The sequence below is a fragment of the Canis aureus genome, chromosome 8 (assembly GCF_053574225.1).
Source record: "Canis aureus isolate CA01 chromosome 8, VMU_Caureus_v.1.0, whole genome shotgun sequence".
Classification (NCBI taxonomy): Eukaryota; Metazoa; Chordata; class Mammalia; order Carnivora; family Canidae; genus Canis; species Canis aureus.
The window spans coordinates 71,496,279-71,513,929 of NC_135618.1; the positions used below are offsets into that span (position 1 = coordinate 71,496,279).

General features: G+C 52.4%; 1 protein-coding gene and 2 long non-coding RNA genes across 4 annotated transcripts; 2 read left to right on the top strand and 1 right to left on the bottom strand.

Moving 5' to 3' along the window:
• The first annotated feature begins 11,186 nt into the window (after positions 1 to 11,186).
• LOC144319714 (uncharacterized) lies at positions 11,187 to 12,465 on the top strand. Its single transcript, XR_013385443.1, has 4 exons — positions 11,187 to 11,373; positions 11,710 to 11,804; positions 12,054 to 12,174; positions 12,258 to 12,465. It is a non-coding gene; the product is annotated as an uncharacterized LOC144319714 (long non-coding RNA).
• ABHD11 (abhydrolase domain containing 11) lies at positions 12,424 to 14,918 on the bottom strand. 2 transcript variants are annotated; one of them, XM_077908226.1, is made up of 6 exons: positions 14,724 to 14,913; positions 14,421 to 14,556; positions 13,591 to 13,764; positions 13,248 to 13,418; positions 12,943 to 13,124; positions 12,424 to 12,710 (listed from the first exon to the last, which is right to left on the bottom strand). In XM_077908226.1, the coding sequence occupies exons 1-6, from the start codon at positions 14,840 to 14,842 to the stop codon at positions 12,578 to 12,580; spliced, it is 915 nt and encodes a 304-aa protein (XP_077764352.1). In that variant the 5' UTR covers positions 14,843 to 14,913; the 3' UTR covers positions 12,424 to 12,577. The 2 variants fall into 2 exon arrangements, with proteins under 2 accessions (XP_077764352.1, XP_077764353.1); XM_077908227.1 differs by lacking the exons at positions 12,424 to 12,710; positions 12,943 to 13,124 and having other exon boundaries at positions 13,262 to 13,414; positions 14,724 to 14,918.
• LOC144319715 (uncharacterized) lies at positions 13,153 to 16,622 on the top strand. Its single transcript, XR_013385444.1, has 2 exons — positions 13,153 to 15,716; positions 16,124 to 16,622. It is a non-coding gene; the product is annotated as an uncharacterized LOC144319715 (long non-coding RNA).
• Positions 16,623 to 17,651: the final 1,029 nt, after the last annotated feature.

Below are 17,651 nucleotides of genomic sequence, written 5' to 3' on the forward strand. Positions count from 1 at the left end.
CGCCCATACCCCAGCTCCGCCGCGGGCCCGGGGCCGGCGCCGTGGGGTCGCAGCCCTGGGACCCGGTTCCGCGTGTCGCGTGCCCTACGCCGCGCGCTCCCTGCTTGGGATGGGGCCGCAGAGCCCCTGCTCCCTCCCTGCACTCAGCCTCCCAGTAGCCCATCCCTCGTTCTTCACCTGGATCTTCACCCCCAGAGCTCCTCACATCCCTGAGGATTTGCAGGAGGTCGAAAACCCCTTGATTTTATGGCCTCGGAACCTCTAGCACTCCGCTCCAAAAACCTCCGCCAGCCAAAAACCTCCTCCAGAGTTCCTACCCTCTGAGCCCTACCCTTCCCACTTTCCCCCAACACCTCATCCAGACTCAGGCTCTGGCCCCTCTTTGCCCAGGGTTTCTCAGTTCATAGGTCTGATGCTGGGTGACCACCCTGTTTCCCTTAGTGTCCACACCCAGCGGGACGCAGGAACCCTTCTCTCTCTGGGGAAGGGAGATCTAAGCTCAAGCCTGCTCTCCTGCCCCTTTCCCTACAATCCCAACCCTGAGTCCCAGCCCCAGGCCTGAGATCCTATTTGTCTCTATAGCTGGGGGCAGTTAAGCCTGGGGCCCAGTTCACTGTGGCACTAATGGAAAGATCTTAGCAGCCTGTAGAGGGCTGGTAGGTGGGGGCTAGTCTGTAGCAGATGCTTCTGTTCTGATCCCTGCCAGCATCTTGTTGACATAAGCAGCCATATACTGCCCCCAGCTGTCCCCTCTGTGTCCTGGCCCAGACCCTCCTCACCTCAAGCCAAGCACTTCCTCTTCCCTTCCCCAGGGCTGCCAAGGTGTTCTGGAGCTGGGCCAGCCCCCTGCTGCCCAGTGTGCCTGGGCCTGGCACTTCTCCCAGACTGGGCACAGGTTAGCTGGCTGGCAGACAGGCTAGGGACACTGTTCCAGCCATCTCTCCTTCCCTGGAAATCTGGCCAGAGACTGACTAGCTTAGATGCGGCCTGGCATCAGAGGCAGCCACACCCTATCCAGTTGTCCAGACCTCAACCTTGAGCAGCCCACAGAGCAAGCATTGGTGGTGCCCCCCATTTGGCAGATGCACAACCAGGACTCATTTGCTAGAGAGACTTGCCAGGGTTACAGAGAATGAGTGGCCGAGAAGGTGCTACCTGACTCTTAGTCCGGAGTGCTTTCCCGTGTGCAGGGTGAATCGGTGGGGTGGGTCATGGGTGCACTCTCAGAGCCCAGTGTCTGGCCCTGTGGAGAGAGGGCAGGAGGGGGAGACACAGCTTATGCCCTCAGAGGGCCCCAGTGTCATACCACGCATCACTTATTAATATACATATTAAATGGTAGTATGAAAAATGAATAAAGAATAGATGTGTGCCTTTCACCTTAAACTCTTCTGTTAGAGGTCTTACCCTCAGTCAATCATTCATTCATTTATCAAACATTACCTAGGAAACTATGCTCCAGCCACTGTTTTGCACTTAAGATGTAACATAAAGGGAGAGACAGACATGGTTTCAGTATGTGAGGCATCTTGGGTGGCTTCCCAGAGGCCATGACATCTGAGCTGGGTGTTGGAGAAGTGAGATTGCAGCAGGGAATGGTGGAGGTGTTCGGGACAGAAGGAGTGTGCCCAGACACTGGGGGTGAGGCGGGGAGCATTTGGAGAACCTCAGAACCTTCTGTGGCACTCAGGTGTGAGGGTGTGCATGGGTAAGAGATGAAGCCAGTGAGGGAGGCCTTCCTTGAATGTTGAACTTTATTGTGCAGACAAGGAGGAGAGTATCAAGGATCTGACTTCCATTAACCAAAAATTAACTGAGCTGGGGCTCCTGGGTGGCCCAGTTGGTTTAAGTGTCTGACTCTTGATCTCGGTTCAGGTCTTGATCTCAGGGTCATGAGTTCAAGCCGAGTGGGCTCTGTGCTGGGTGTAGAGCCTATTGAAAAAAAAAAAAAAAAGTTAACTGAGCATCTACAGTGCACTGACTATTCTAGATCTTGGAGACATGGTGGAAAACAAGACAAACAAAAGTCCTTGCCCTCATGGAGTCCATGTCTAGGAGAGGAAAGAGAAGATAAATAACTTCTAAGGTGGTGATAATATGCTATGGAGAAAACAAAGTAGGAAGTAGTAGTAGGGGATGCTAGGTTTGAGGTTGGTTTCCTATTTTGTTCTATTTTATTTTTAAATATTTATTTTAGAGAGAGAAAGTGAGTGAGCAGGGGGAGGGGCAGAGGGGGAGAGAATCTTCAAGCAAGTCTGAAGAGGGGCTCTACCCCAGGACCCTGAGATCATGATCTGAGCTGGAATCAAGAGTCAGCACTCAACCGACTGAGCCACCCAGACACTCCTAAGTTTCCAAAATAATTTCAACGGTCAAGGAGGGCCTTGCTAAGAAAGTGACTTTTTTTTTTTAAAGATTTCTTTTTTAAAGTAGTCTCTACACCCAAAGTGGGGCTCGAACTTGCAACCTGGAGATCAAAAGCCCCACATCCCACCGACTAGGCCAGTCAGGCTCCATGAGAAGGTGGCATTTGAGCAAATATAGAGCATTCTGGGAAGAAGGAGCATCAAGTGCAAGACCATGAGCTGGAAGCATGCCTTGCATGTTGGAGAAACAGCAAGGAGGCGTGGATGTCTGGAGCATAGTGGGTAAGGAAGACCTTAGAAGAGGTGAGGTCAGAGAAGTTGGGGAGGAGCCTTGTAAGTGACCACTTCCTTTGGCTTTTTCTCTGACTGGGATGCCAGCCACAGGAGCAGATAAGGGACGTGAGGAGAGCTGAGATCCATCTTGGGCTTTAACAGAATTGCTCTGTTTGCTGGGTATAGAATACAGATCTTCATCGAGTTATAGTGGGGTAACACCCCGATAAACCCATTGCAAACTGAAAATATCCTAAGGGGAAATGCATGTCATACACCTAACCTACAGAACACCATAGCTGGCCTTTTTTTTTCGAAAGATTTTATTTATTTATTCATGAGAGACACACAGAGAGAGAGGCAGAGACACAGGCAGAGGGAGAAGCAGGCTCTCTGTGGGGAGCCCGATGTGGGACTCCATCCCTGAACTAGGATCACACCCTGAGTCAAAGACAGATGCTCAACCACTGAGCCACCCAGACGTCCCCACCATAGCTGATCTTAAGCGTGCTCAGAATATTTGCATTAGCCTGCAGTTGGGCAAAATCATCTATGATAACACGGAGCCTATGTTATAATAAAGTGTTAACTCTCTCATGTGATGTACTGAGTGTCGTCCAGAAAGTGAGAAGCAAAGTGGTTGTCTGGGCACGGGAGGGCTGTCAGCGCAGAGGTTCCTCACCCTCGTGATTGCTGCAGATGCCACGACCCAGCATCACGAGAGAGGATCGCGCCTCATATCGCTAGCCTGGGAAGAGATCCAGATTCAGAATTCAAAGTATGGTTTCTACTGAATGCATATCTCTTTCACACCGTCGTAAAGGCAAAAACATCATAAATTGAACCATCCTAAGTCTGTGTCTGTAGACTGTGAAGGGCTCTGGGGAGGAAGGAGGGATGCCATTTAGGAAGTGACCGCAATCGTGTGGGTGGCTGGGATAAAGGTGACAGCGGTGATAGTGATAAGTGGTCATATTCTGCATACATTTTAAAGGTAGAGCCAAGGGACGCCTGGGTGGCTCAGTGGTTGAGCATCTGCCTTTACCTCAGGTCGTGATTCCAGGGTCCTGGTAATGAGTCCTGCATCAGGCTCTCCACAGGGACCCTACTTTTCCCTCTGCCGGTGTCTCTGCCTCTGTCTCTGTGTCTCTCATGAATAAATAAATAAAATCTTAAAAAAAAAATAAATGGAGGTCAAGCCAACTGAGAAAAAAGAAGAATTCAGGATGATTGGAGTCAAAGTTTTTGACCCCAACCCCTGGAAAGATGCTGTTACTGCTTGCAAAGTTTGAGGAAGAACCGGAGGAGGGGTAGGTTGAGGGTGAGAGTAGATCAAGATTTGGGTTTGGGAAAAATAAATTTTGAGTTGCCCATTACACCAAACTGGGGAGGGCAAGTTGGTCATTGCCCACATGATCTGGATTTCATGGGAACAGTCCGGGCTGAAGGCAGCCGGCATAAGTAGTTCTTGGAGCATGGGAAGAGCTTGTAGCAGTGTGGAGGACAGCTAGAAGTAGTGTCTAGGAGAGAGACCTTGACCAGCTGAACAATCGCAAGACCTGTTGGCCTGGAGGAGGGTCAAAGATGTTCCAGAGACTTATTTAATATTACTATACTGTATTTCAATTATGAAAAGAATGTTTGTTATAAAACAGTAAAACAATTAGGGGAGCCGAGCCTGGCTGGTTTAGTCGGTACAGCATGTGACTTTTTTTTTTTTTTTTTAAAGATTTATTTATTTATTTGAGAGAGAGAGAGAGAGAGAGCGAGAGCGAGAGCAAGAGAGAGAGAGAGAGCTGGGGGGAGGAGCAGAGGGAAAGAGAGAATCCTCAAGCAGGCATCCCACTGATCGCAGAGCCAGCCTTGCGGGGCTCCATCCTAGGACCCCAAAATCATGACCTGAGCCGAAATCAAGAGTCAGATGCCTAACGGAATGAGCCACCCAGATACCCCAAGCATGTGACTCTTGATCTTGATCTTGGGGTTGTGAGTTCGAGCCCAATGTTGGATGTCAAGATTACTTAAAAAATAGGGATCCCTGGGTGGCGCAGCGGTTTGGCGCCTGCCTTTGGCCCAGGGCACGATCCTGGAGATGCGGGATCGAATCCCATGTCGGGCTCCCAGTGCATGGGGCCTGCTTCTCCCTCTGGCTGTGTCTCTGCCTCTCTCTCTCTCTCTCTCTCTGTGAGACTATCATAAATAAATAAAAATTTATTAAAAAAAGATTACTTAAAAAATAAAATATTAAAAAGACGTTAAGACAATGAGAGATATTATGAACTAGAAGCAACAGGTGCTGATGACTGAGCATGTACAGAGAAAAGCAGAACTGGCTCCTGGAGGAGGAGAGATCCAGGGGCAGGGGAGGAGTTCAGACCAGACACCTGTGAGCATTTAAGGTGCTTGCCCAGATATCTGGGGAGACATGCAGATGGTCAATGAGGAGTTCATGTGCAACACCAGCTGGAAGCTCAGGAGGCAGGAGTAGTCTGGCTTGGAATGAAGAGGAAGTTGTGGGCCACAGTCCACAGAGTACACGCCTCCGTGTGCATGCATGTGTCTATGGAATAAGAAACAAGGGATGAAGTTGGAATGGAATACTCTCTGACAGGTGAGGGATGGGCAGAGACAGAGGAGCCAGAAACACTGCAAGGGCTAAAATAGAAACTGCTGTACAAGATGCCATACATCCCCAGAGCAGCCATCTCCCTGGGATCAGGGACTGCTTCCCAGAGTGGGGGCACTTGAACTGAGGCTCAAGGGATGTGTAGGAGATGGCCAGGTGTTCTGGGCCAAGGGTGTGAACAAGGTCAGGCATAGTGAGAGAACAGAGCCTATTCCCTGTGGGAACCAGGCAGTCCCCATAATACACATTCACCTTCTTAAAAAAAAAAAAAAAAAAAAGAAGAAGAAGAAGTAGGCTCCAAGCCCAGGGTGGAGCCCAATGCAGGGCTTGAAATGACAATCCTGAGATCAAAACCTGAGCTGAGGGATCCCTGGGTGGCGCAGCGGTTTGGCGCCTGCCTTTGGCCCAGGGCACGATCCTGGAGACCTGGGATCGAATCCCACATCGGGCTCCCGGTGCATGGAGCCTGCTTCTCCCTCTGCCTGTGTCTCTGCCTCTCTCTCTCTCTGTGACTATCATGAATAAATAAATAAAATCTTTAAAAAAAAAAAAAAAAAAAAAACCTGAGCTGAGATCAAGAGTCAGATGCTTAACCTCCTTAATCTGAGCTATCCAGATGCCCCACCTCATTCTTTAATGTGGGTAGTTGATGGATATTTGGTCCACACCAATGACCTATAAAACCCTGTCCCCACTTTAGTCAAAGGGGCATCTCTGTGGCATTCTGCACTCTACTTGTACATGGCAGTCAGGTTTCCCTGTTGCCCCCAAGGGAAGAATCCTGATATCCCAATAGAGATTTTTCTTTCCTTTGTGGTCCAGCCCTGTGTCACCTCTCGGAGGCCACCTTCCCTTGATGCAGCCACGATGCCTGATGCCCACTTGGCACATTCCTCTGAGGACTTTGCACTTGCCATAGTTCTCCAGGCCTGGGACACTCTCCTCCCTGTTTCCTTCTTCCTCCCGCAGTCACCTGGCCCTTAATTTTCATGCCTTCCCTACTAGACATCACCTCCTGTAAGAATTCATCCCTGACTGCCCAAGAATGAGGGCTGGACTCCTGTGTGGTCCCACAAAGACCAGTATTTATCCTGATTGTAGCACTGATTGTGCTGTATGGCTATGCTCTGTGTCAGGTGTCTGTCCCCTAATTATGTGGGGACATCTAAAAGGAAGGAACCAGGTCTCATTCTTGTGAATTTCCCAAAGCTGGCCCAGAAAGTGCAATATGAGTGAGCAGTGTTCCTATAAAGGAGCACTGAGGGAAAAGCTGGGCACTTGAAAGATCCCAAAGCCCCTAGGGACAGTTTGGGGTTTCCATCCCACAGGCTGGGAGGGCCCCTTGCCTACCGGATCCTTGAGGTTGGGAACTGCTGCCACCTGCTGGGCTTGGCCGGTGCTGCTTTGCTGACCCCATTGTTGCTGAGCACCTGAGTGTCCAGGTTGGGATGATGAGTCACCACCTGCCCTCTAGAAGCCCTTAGGCTGGTGGGAGAGACACTTTGACAGTGACAAGACTATTATGGGGAATTACATGGGGCTGTAGGGGTCTGGAGGAAGATGAAGAGGCAGCTCGTGTAGAATTTTAAGAACAGAAGTGTCCCTGGGCAGAGCCCATGGAGGGAAGCAGAACAGGAAGGGGCAGCTGACATAAAGAGGGAGAGTGAGTGAGTGTGTATGTGTGGTGGTGATGTTCTCCAGTTTTTCTTTTCTGTTGTTTTCTGGCAGGCTTTCTCTCCTTTCTTGGGATGTCTGGCCCTCGTCCTTTACTATGCAAAGCACTGGTCATTATATGAGGTACCTTACTTAACCCTTACTATGACCTTATTGGGGAGGTCCCCCATCAGTTCCTTTTCACAGATGAGGATGGTAAGACTCAGGGAAGTAAGTACAAACAAGGTCACACAGTTTGTAAGTGACCTGCCCCTGCCCCGCAAATCCCAGCTGTTTTGATCACAGAGCCCCCTGCCCAGCCGGCAGCTCTCTTTCCCACTTCCAGCCTCCACCACCCCAGCGCACCATCAACTTTGTCCATCTTTCAGCTCAGCCCTGAGGCCTGAGCTCAGCCATCCTGAGGAAGCAGGGGAGGAGGGAGACTGGATGATGGGCAGCTGGGGAATGAGCCCTACTCCTCAGTGTGTGGTGTTTGAGATAGGGCTTTGTGATGGAATTGGCTGTAAGCCTGAATCTAAAGTTGTCCCCTCCTTTTCCCAATGAAAAAATTTAAAAGAAATTTGGCCCAATATTCTAGTTTAAACATTTGGGGATGCAGGTGAAATTGGTGACTTCCTGGTTATACTTAGTTGAAATATTTAACAGGTATTTTCAGCCACTTGTTTTTAAGAACAAGTTTATTTCAAAACAATTCTTTTCTTTTTTTTTTTTTTTAAAGATTTTATTTATTTATTCATGAGAGACACACAGAGAGGCAGAGACACAGGCAGAGGGAGAAGCAGGCTCCAAGCAGGGAGCCCGACATGGGACTCGATCCCAGGTCTCCAGGATCATGTCCCAGGCCAAAGTCGTCACTAAACCGCTGAGCCACCTGGGCTCCCCACAATTATTTTCTTCTCTTGTGGTTTGTGAACATTTATTCAAACCTTTCACTTGCATCTCTGCCTTTCTTTGTCATGTCTCGTGACACTCTGGGCATCTCCTTTGAGTTCTCTTAGCATGGTTTTCTCAAACATATCACTTTTGCTTGTGCTTGGAATTACAGAACTTTTTGAATGCATGAATGATGCTGTCACTGAAAACATTCCAAGTCGTGAGAGAGAGGTGATTTTTCATCTAAGTGGTAGGTTACTATTTGTGATCTTTGTAAGGTAGCACAGAATATAAAATAGCAGTCTCCTGGTCCTCATCATCTTTCCTGGCTTTCTTTTCTCCACGGCACTTCTTACCACCTGGTTTGTGGTCTATCTACCTTCATTAGAGTGTGAGCTTGGTGAGGTCAGAGAATTTTGTCTTCCTGTTTCATGTCCACCCTCTGGAAACATGCCTAGAACATAATAGGTGTTCAGTAAACAACTGTGGTGCGAACAAATCATTTAATGGCTGTAAAGCGGAGATATTTTTGACAGCCCAGTGTCAGCCAGGGCCACACATGAGGATGACATTGGAGTTGAGGGTGCGGGGAGGCAGCCCCATAGGAGCCAAGCCCACATGAGCATCCTGGTCAGGAGGAGGCCCATTGTTTCAGGGAATTAGCTGCAACGGGAAGACCGAACTGATTATGAAATGCACTGAAGGGCAGCCCGGGTGGCTCAGCAGTTTAGCACCGCCTTCAGTCCAGGATGGAGTCCCACATCGGGCTCCCTGTGCAGAGCCTGCTTCTCCCTCTGCCTGTGTCTCTGCCTCTCTCTCTCTCTCTGTGTGTGTGTGTGTGTGTCTCCCATAAGTAAATAAATAAAATCTTAAAAAAAAAAAAAAAAAGAAATGCACGAAGACAATTGAGAAAGAGGATGAAATATGGAATGGGGAAAAAGCTAGGATGAACCTGTGCTGGTGGACTGGGATTCAGGTCTTGGTGAACTTTTCCTTACTATGTGTAAATTCTATTAGTGAGGGTTCTCCAGGGAACCAGATCCATTAGGATGAACACTGGGAAAGAGGTTTTTTGTTTTTGTTTTTAAGATTTATTTTGAGAATGAGTGGGGAGGGGGGCAGAAGCAGACTCCCTGCTCAGCGCAGAGCCCCACACAGGGCTGGATCCCACCATCCATGAGATCACAACTTGAGCCAAAAGCAAGAATCAGTTGCTTAATTGGCTTAGTCACCCAGGTGCCCCCTAAGAGAGAGGTTTATTATGAGGAATTGATTTGGGTCAATTCAACGTGAAGCTGGAGGTTCAGAAAGGGATGTGGTCCCAGTCCCAGTCTGTAGGCCTGAGACCAAGGAGCACAATTCAAACATTCTTCTTCTTTTGTTTTATTTAAGCCCTCCATGGACTGGACGATGTTCATCCACATTGGGGAGTGCTATCTGCTTTACCCTGTCCACCAAGTCAAATGTTAACCCCTTCCAGAAACATCCTCAGAGACACTGAGAAATAATGTTTAATCAGACAGCTGAGCATTCCATGGCCCAATAGACACAAAAATTTATCACACGGATAAAGAAATAAACAGAATATAAATGTGTATGTTTATGTGTGTATATATAGATGTGTGTCTACGAAGTGGGCCTAGTAGAGGTTAGTCTAGTTGTAATGAACACATCTCACAGGTCTTGATTCTCATTTTATTTCATTTTTTGAGAAAGAGAATAAGCGAGAACCAGGGAAGTGGGGAGGAGCAGAGGGAGAGAAAGAATCTTAAACAGGCTCCACATTCAGCCCAAACCTGATGTGGGGCCCTATCTCATGACCCTGAAATCATGACCCGAGCAGAAATCAAGAGTCAAATGCTTAACCGACTGAGGTATCCAGGGATCCCCATTTGTGAATCACTGCAGTAATAATTAATCCAGGCAAGAAACATTGGTGGCTGCTGAACACTATAGGCAAAAGTGGTGTAAAAGAAAGGATGTGTCATAGTCTCAAAATACCTCCCTTCCCCGGTGCTTATTAATCGTGGTCAAGATATCAGCACTGATCCCATCAGCCATGGTTCCAAATGATATTGGATATGAGAACACATCATCTTTTCTGTGATATTTCTGCCCAAAATGGATAACAGTGGTCTAATCATAAGGAAGGCGTGGACAAGCCCAAATTGAAGGACGGTCTACAAAATAACTTCCCTGTAATCTTCAAAATGTCAAGGCCATGAAATTCAAAGAAAGGCTGCAAATTGTTCTAGACCGAGGGTGACCAGAGAGATGTGACAACTGGGCACAATGTTTGATACCATATTAGATTTTTTTTTTTTTTTTTTGCCCTAAAAGGATATTTTTTTGGATACCGAAGAGCAGTTTTGAAATTGTTTCGAAACAAAAAGTTAAAAGAAATGCTTCTCCTGGCCGACTCCTGCCAGCCTGCAGGGTTCATTTTGGATAAGATCCTAGAGAACATCCTGTGACTGACTCAGTATGATCTCCTGTGACCTCCTTTGGGCTCCCACTGTTCCTGGGCCCCCTGATATGCTGCTCTGATTATCTATGCTCTATCCCTGCTGGCCTTGGGGGTCCCTGAGACCAGGTCCCCGAGTCCTGTCTGGATCATGGCACAGATCAGCCTCTCAAAACACACTGAATCAATCTCCTCCACAAAAGGGTATCTTTGAGGGTACAGTCCAACCCTACCTCTTTACCTGGGGCTCAAGCAAAGAAATTGTTAGTCTGGCCGTTGGAGGCACACATGTCTCAGTGGCACCCATGACAACCAGGAATCATTGCCTGCCAGGAGTTTCCGTTAGAAATATTTACTGTAAAAAAAGAAAAAAGGAAAAAAAAAAAAAGAAATATTTACTGTTTAGGGTGGAATTGAGGATCTAATCCCCTCGATTTGACCTTGCAGAAGAGGCTTCTCAAGGGGGAAAATTCTCTTTCACATCTTTGATGTCACTGGTATGCTTGTCGAGTGCACTAGGGGAGGCAGCGGCTACCTACACACCTCCCCCACTCCCAGCACAGCAGACCCACCAGGCTCAAGGATGGGAATATTGAGGATACTGGAGGAATAATGAGCAATATTGATAGGAATGATGGACATTCAAGAGTCTGTCAGGAATGGCTAAACGTTTTTCCTTCTGTTTTCTGCTGAGCTAAGATATGTGTGGATGATGCTATTCAAGCTACCAAGATGCCAACCTTTCAGGATGGGGGGCTGGGGTACCTTTGCCCCTCAGCATTGAAGCAGTCCTGGCTGGGTCCCTTTCTCATCTCCTGACGTGCACAGAGCGCCCCCTTGGGGTGAAGGATACGTATGACGGTGCAGGAAGGGGCTGAGGAAGCCAGTCTGGAGCTTCCTCAGGGAAGCCTCAGCTTCCAGAGGGTTCCAGGATCCAGGAGGGGAGGCAAGGGCCTGGCCAGCCAGTTGAGGGCGGAGCCTACAAGGGAGTGCCTAGCCCGGAAGGGAGGGCAAAGGGCTATGTTGTCCGCCTGCCCCACCCCACTGACAAGAGTCCCAGTCACCAGGCCACCCTCTCTGTCTGGGGCCCTAGAGGGGTAAGTGTCCCGAAACCCACCTTGTCTCTTTCCTGCGGCTTGGGTAAGAATTCTTTCCTCCCTGAGGGTCCAAACACCCTGTCCTCTCTGTTTACCCTTGTGCCAGGCAGAGGCCACACCTGCCACCCCCTCAGCATGGCACAGTCTTCAGTCTTCCTGCTCTACCTTCGGAGGCCCATGAGATGGGTACTGGGAGGGCAGGAATGGAACTTTCCAGACCTTCCCCTCCTGACATTAATATCAGAACCAAGGCAAGGACAGAAGGGCCCAGAGGCGGGACACCTCATCCAGACAAGCTCTAGATCCCTGCTCCCTTCTCTTGTCGCCCTACAACAGAACCCAGAATTCCAAGTTGCTGGAGCACTGGGGGACATCCAGACAGAGCCCTCACTGGACCAGGTCCTCCAGGAGCGGGATGAAGCCATTGCCAAGTGAGAGACAGATGCCTGGGGGGGGTGGGGGGTGGAGGGGAGGGGTGTTGGGAGGGCAGTGGGTGGCTCACCCTCAGGGCTCTGTCCTACTACAGGAAAGGAGGTGAGAAGTCAGGTATTCCTGCAAGGAAAGCACTCACCCTGTCCCAAGGCAGGGGCTGTGGCTACACTTGCCTCCCCCCCCAACCCTGGGGCCCAGAGCAGATGTGCAGGGTTCCAGTCTCAGGTTGCTCTTCCCACCACCTGCAGGAAGCAGGCAATGGAGGCTGAGCTGGACTCATGCAGAGCCAAGTTGCAAGCTGTGGAGGCCCAGCTGCTGGAGGTCCTGGAGGAGAAACTGAGGCTGAGGCAGGAGGTGGAAGCCTGGGAGGTAGTGTGGGAATGCCAGCCGGGCCTGGGAGGCATGGGAAGAGGAGCACAGGGTTGGCCCTGAACCTGTTCTCCTGCCCCCAGGAGGACATGCATCAAATGGTGAGGCAGCGGGTCGAGAGTCAGCTGCAGAGAGAGTCCCAGTGCACTCTGGGTGCCCCCGTGAACCCCCAAACTGCCAGGGCCCTGCAGGTCCGATTCCCCCTGGGTCGGTGGGGACGCTGGCGGTAACAGAGCTCAGCCCAGGAGCTTGGGAGCAATGTCTTTATTCATTAAAAGCTTGAGATCTAAACACCTCTGTATCCTCACGCTCTCTCAGTGCCTGCCTGAGTCCTTTTGTGCAGAAACACGGAGCAGGCTGCAGGGCCCGGAAACCTGGAGTTTCCTCTTCTTGCCAGCAATTCTTATGCCAGGAAGCCTCGGATGGCAGCCACAAAGTCCTGTGGGCAGTCAGCATGGATCCAGTGGCCAGCATTGGGCACAGTCTGCATCTGGGCTTGAGGGAAGAGCCGCCTAATCTCGGCATGGTGGCTGGGGCTGTCCATCGAAGAGAAGGCCACCCAGAAGGGGTCAAAGTGGGAAGATGGGGAAAGAGAGAAGTAGAAGAGAGCAGGGAAAAGAGAGCTACATAAGCCCACATGCCCAGTGGTGTTTTGAACTCTCAGGCACTGCCTGCCTGCATGCAAGCCCTCCCCAAGCAGGAGCCCCAGGCTGGGGCCTGGGTAAGTAAGGCATGCCCCTCCTGCCACCACCAGTAAAACTGGCTTACTGCACATATTGAGAGTTTCCACCCAGGAGGAAGAGGGTTGGTCCAAGGTAAGATTCTTGTCGTGGTGGGAAAGCCAAGATCTTGTCCACATGTTGAGCCAGTGCCTCCAAGTTCACCCTCCACACGAAGCGCCCATCCACCTCCACCAGGTTGGTGAGCAGGAACTGACGCTCAGCCATGTCCTGTTGGGGGGAGGGGGGTGTCCAGCCATTGGGGGAGGGGAGTCTCTATATGAGGTCTGGGGCCATCACTCTTCCCCTGACAGGTCCCAGCCCACGGCAGAACCCAGGGCCTGGGTGTGTTACTTGGATAACAGTGCTGAGCTGCTCATCGGCCAGTTTTCGGGCAGAGGAGCGGGACACCTCATCTGGGATGTCTACGGCCCTCATGGCTGCCATGTAGGATGGGAAGTCCGAGCTGGATGTGGTCTCCACTGGGCTGATGTCCACGGCAATCAGGCGTTCCACCAACTCTGGCTGGGTGGGAGAACCAGACTTAGGACTGGCCTTAGGGCAGGCACACTGGGTCTCATGCATAGTTCCCAGATCTTGAATTTGGCCATCAGAGGCTCAACCGAGTCCCAGGTTGCCTGTTGGGCACTCAGGGTATACGCTGGGTGGGAGGAAAACCCGTATAGGGACAGCTTACCCTCTGGAGTGCCAGCAGCATGGCTGTCTTGCCTCCCATGCTGTGGCCAATGAGGACGCAGGGCACTAGGCCCAGCTGGGGCAGGAGGTCCTGCAGGTCCTGGCTCATGGCCTCGTAGCTCATTTCTGGGCTGTGGGGGCTGTCACCATGGTTCCGAGCATCCACTGTAAGCACCTGCAGAGTGCAGTGAGGGTGGGCAGAGCTGGCACCCACATTCAGGGCACAGACAGCCTAAGGCATGACATTTGCGCAGGCTGAGGGGAGTAGAGAGCCTGGAGAAAGATCCTGAAGCGGAAGAAGAGACCCAATGGTGAGGGGGCCCAGTTCTCAGACCTAGGAGACCAAATAAAGAACATGGAGTCACTCAGCTAGAGAAGGCCCAAGGAGTGTGGCCCTGTCTCTAAAGGTTTGGCCTGGTTGAGTGAACACCCAGAGTAAGCAGGTGCCAAGAATTTCCAACAGTTGGAGCACAGAAGGATGGACTACTGTAAAAGGTGGTAAGCCCCCTGTCATCCCGGGTGAACGAACAGGGGCTGGCCCCCTTAACCGAAAAGCTATTGGCGTTTAGGCATTGGACGGCTGAGCCTTATGATGAGGACATCTAAGCTCAGCGTGGAGCACACACGTGGAGGTCTATAACACGAATGAAGGACAGGATAGATGCAAGCCTGAGAGAATGAATGAAGTCCACCCAGAGTCACGGTGCGCCGGTACTCCTGGGCAGGTGGCCTGCAGGAAGGGCAGAGAAGCGGGCCCCGCCTCGGTCTCCCCCTCGTCCCGCCCAGCCAGGCCCCACCTCCTGCGGGACCCCGCCTCTCCCGGAAGCTCACTCTCCGGCCCGTCTGCTGGGCCAGGGCCTTGGCGATGGAGTTGAAGTTGGTTTTGGAGCCGAAGAGCCCGTGCAGAAACACGAGGGCCGGGCGAGCCGCCTCTCCGTCCAGAAGCTTGTAGGAAAGCAGCACCGACCTGGCGAGAGGAGCAAGGATGGAGGAGGGGGTCCGAGCGGGCTGGGGCCCGGGCTTAGGGGCGCGACCTGGGCGGGGGCGGGCGCAAGCGGAGGAGGCGGGGCCATCCCGGCCGGACTGAACGGGGAGGAGCGATGGACGGTCTCCCACATGGCGCCCTTGACTGACCTCGGCTCGGCGCCGCTTCGGCCGCTGCTGCTGTGTGCGACGGGCACCCCGGAGAAGCTGAGGTTGCATGGGCCGAGCGCCCTGACGGGGAGCCTCCAAGCGCGGGCCCAGCGGAGCATGTCGGGCGCTAGCTACCTGCGCTAGCTACCGGCGCGCGCCTAGTCCAGCCCCCTCGCCCCGCCTCCCGCCTTCTCTCGGAGCCCCGCCCGGTTCCGGCTGCAGCTCCTCCCTCTGCCCCGCCCACTACCGCGAATTCCCCGCTCCCGCTTTCGTTTCCTTACGTAATCCCAGAGTACAGTCTGTTCTCCGAGCTCCGCCCCTTGCGTTATTACGTAATCCGGCAGGCGGGAAAGCCGCCTCTGGCCACGCCCTGGGCGGGGCCACCGAAAGTCCTGGCCACGCCCCTCGCGAAGCTGTGCCCGGCCCCTTCCGGCGCCGGATCCTCTCGGCGAGTCCGGGTCCCGGGGTCACCTGCCACCCGAGACCGGCCCTCGCCGCTCGTAACGCCCTGGGTTTGGGGCGCGAGCTCTGGGCGGCCGCGGGGCACGTCCTTGGCAAGCCGAGGAGGTCCTGCCTTGGCCAGCGCCTCTGCTCTCATGCACCGCCTTGGGTGGGTGCCACACTTTCAGTGCCGAGGGCCGAGGGCCGGCGCGGAGAGGCGCCAGCAGTGGCTCCCGTCGTCGGGGCGCCAGCCTGGAGGCGCCGTGCTCCACAGCCGGGGGCCCAGGCAGGCCAGGGGTGCACCTCTTACCCGTCTTGAAGTCTTCGACTCTAGAAAGAGAAGGAGGGACTCTAGAGAGCTCATCTCCAACCTCCATCCCTGCCCGCCCTTTCCAGATGGGGAAACTGAGGCCAGTGGCTTGTACAGGAGGCAGAACCAGCATCGCTGTCTGATCGTCCCCCCGCCCCCCGTCTGCCATTCTTGATGAGATTGGCGGGAGACCAGGTGTTTGTACTGGAAGGTATTTGCTGCTTTGAGCTGAAATGAGTCAAGTGTGCTCACCCTTTTTACCAGCACCCCTCTTTACCAGTAGGATCCTCCCACCCTCGGAACTCAGCACCTCCTGCAGAGAAATAACGACCGTTTGGAAGCCTGACCGGCTGCCATCTTCTGTCCCCAGTCTGCATTGGTGGCAGTGGTGGCATTGTCTTGTCTCAGGTGTCTTCTGGCTTCCACTGCAGTCCACCCGTCAGCGGCTACGAAGAATAGTTGCTCCTTTACAGCATTCTGTTCAGAAATTTTAAGAGATTCCCCCTCCTTGAACTTGAGAGTTGCATCCTGGACCCACCCTGGTCTGATTCTGCCTGCTTTCCACCCATGCTTCTTATTTCCTTATTCCCCAACCAGAGAACTACATTTGCCTGTATTTGCACACCTCGTTTTTGGTCTTTACCCCCAGGACTCCTGCTGGGATGCTGTGGCTGCCTTCCAGATAGCCAGTGGCCCAACTCCTATACAACTGTAAAGGTCCAGGATAACTGCCACCACCTCAAAAGCCTTCCTAGATTTCCCCAGTTGAAACCAATCTCTCCTACCCTATGTTCTCAAAACATTTGTGAGAATCTACTGTCCAGTATCATAGAAATCGCCTTCTCCAGGTCCACCGTACTCTGGGAGCTCCTGGAGGACGGGAGCCATGTTTTGTTTATCTGGTGCAAAGTGCAATAGTAATCATTTTACTGAATGATCATGAGGAGATTCAGGGCACTCTCTGAGGCATAGGTGAAGGTTCATCTGATGCCTGGGTCAGTGCCCCTTCCAGGAGATGACATCCAGACCAGCCATGCCTCTCCCTCTTTAGTTAGGGCAGGCTTGATGAAGTCAATCAGTAGGATGCATCTGAGCTCCAAGGTGTGTAATAAATACCTTGCCCAATAAAGCGCCCCCATCTTGAGTCAGCCTGGGGACTGGCAGTTGTTTTGTTTTAAGGCAAGGAGGCCTTTGAGGTCGCTGGGGAAGCTAAGCACACCAGGTGGTGTAATGATTTGTTGCCAGCATAGTCATTAGGGGAGTGATGAGGACATCTGAGCCCTGGATGGGGGCTGGTCCAATGCATGGGAGGGGGCCTCAGAGGAAACATTAAGCAGGGTGTTTTTCTAGAATTGGTTGATGAAGGGGCATGGGGTTGACATAACATTGGTGATTCAGAAAGGTAGCATTTCAAATCTGGATTCAAACCATCCCCCACCACCACCCGGGCCTACTGTCTAGCTGGGGAAACTGAGCCTGGCCCACTGACCCTGGATCATTGCTCAGAGCCCTGGGTCTGTGGCAGAAGCAGTCTGGAGACATTCCTGAGACCTGGGCCCAAGCCCCGTCACGTGGCTGGCTAAGGCCTGGCAGCAAGCAGAAAAACCAGTTGGCTTGAGGTTTCCCCTTGCAAACTCCGAAGCAATTGGTGTGGCCCCAGAGGGGTGATTGCCACCTGGGAAGGACTCTGGTGATGGCTGTTGGGTAGGGGTCAACTTGCGGGCTGCCCACCCTTTCCCAGCTTGTTAGGAACTGGCCAACTCCTAACTGGTTGGTTGGTGGGGGTCTCCCTCTTGGAGGGGGGTGTGGTAGGGGAGGCCTTCTGGAGCCCCTGATATCCGGAGATCATGCGGGGGGGAGAAAAGGGGTGCAGGGAGTCTGTTCCCAGCATCCCTGTTCCCAGCAGTCCCCAAGTCCCTGTGAAGTGGGAGGGTGTTATCATCCTCATTTTACTGCTGAGAAAATGGAGACGCGAGAGGGGAATAACCCAGCTCCAATCACTCAACACGTGCGCGGCCCAACCCGAATTCCTTCCCGGGAATGTGACTCCTAGCGCAGTGCTCCCGGTAGCCACCGCCCATCTGGCTGGGAACCCGGGACCCGAAGGGGTGTGGCCCGCGGCGACGGGGACACTGTGCCCCGGGGGCGGCGGCGCGTTAGGGGTTAAGGCAGGGAGG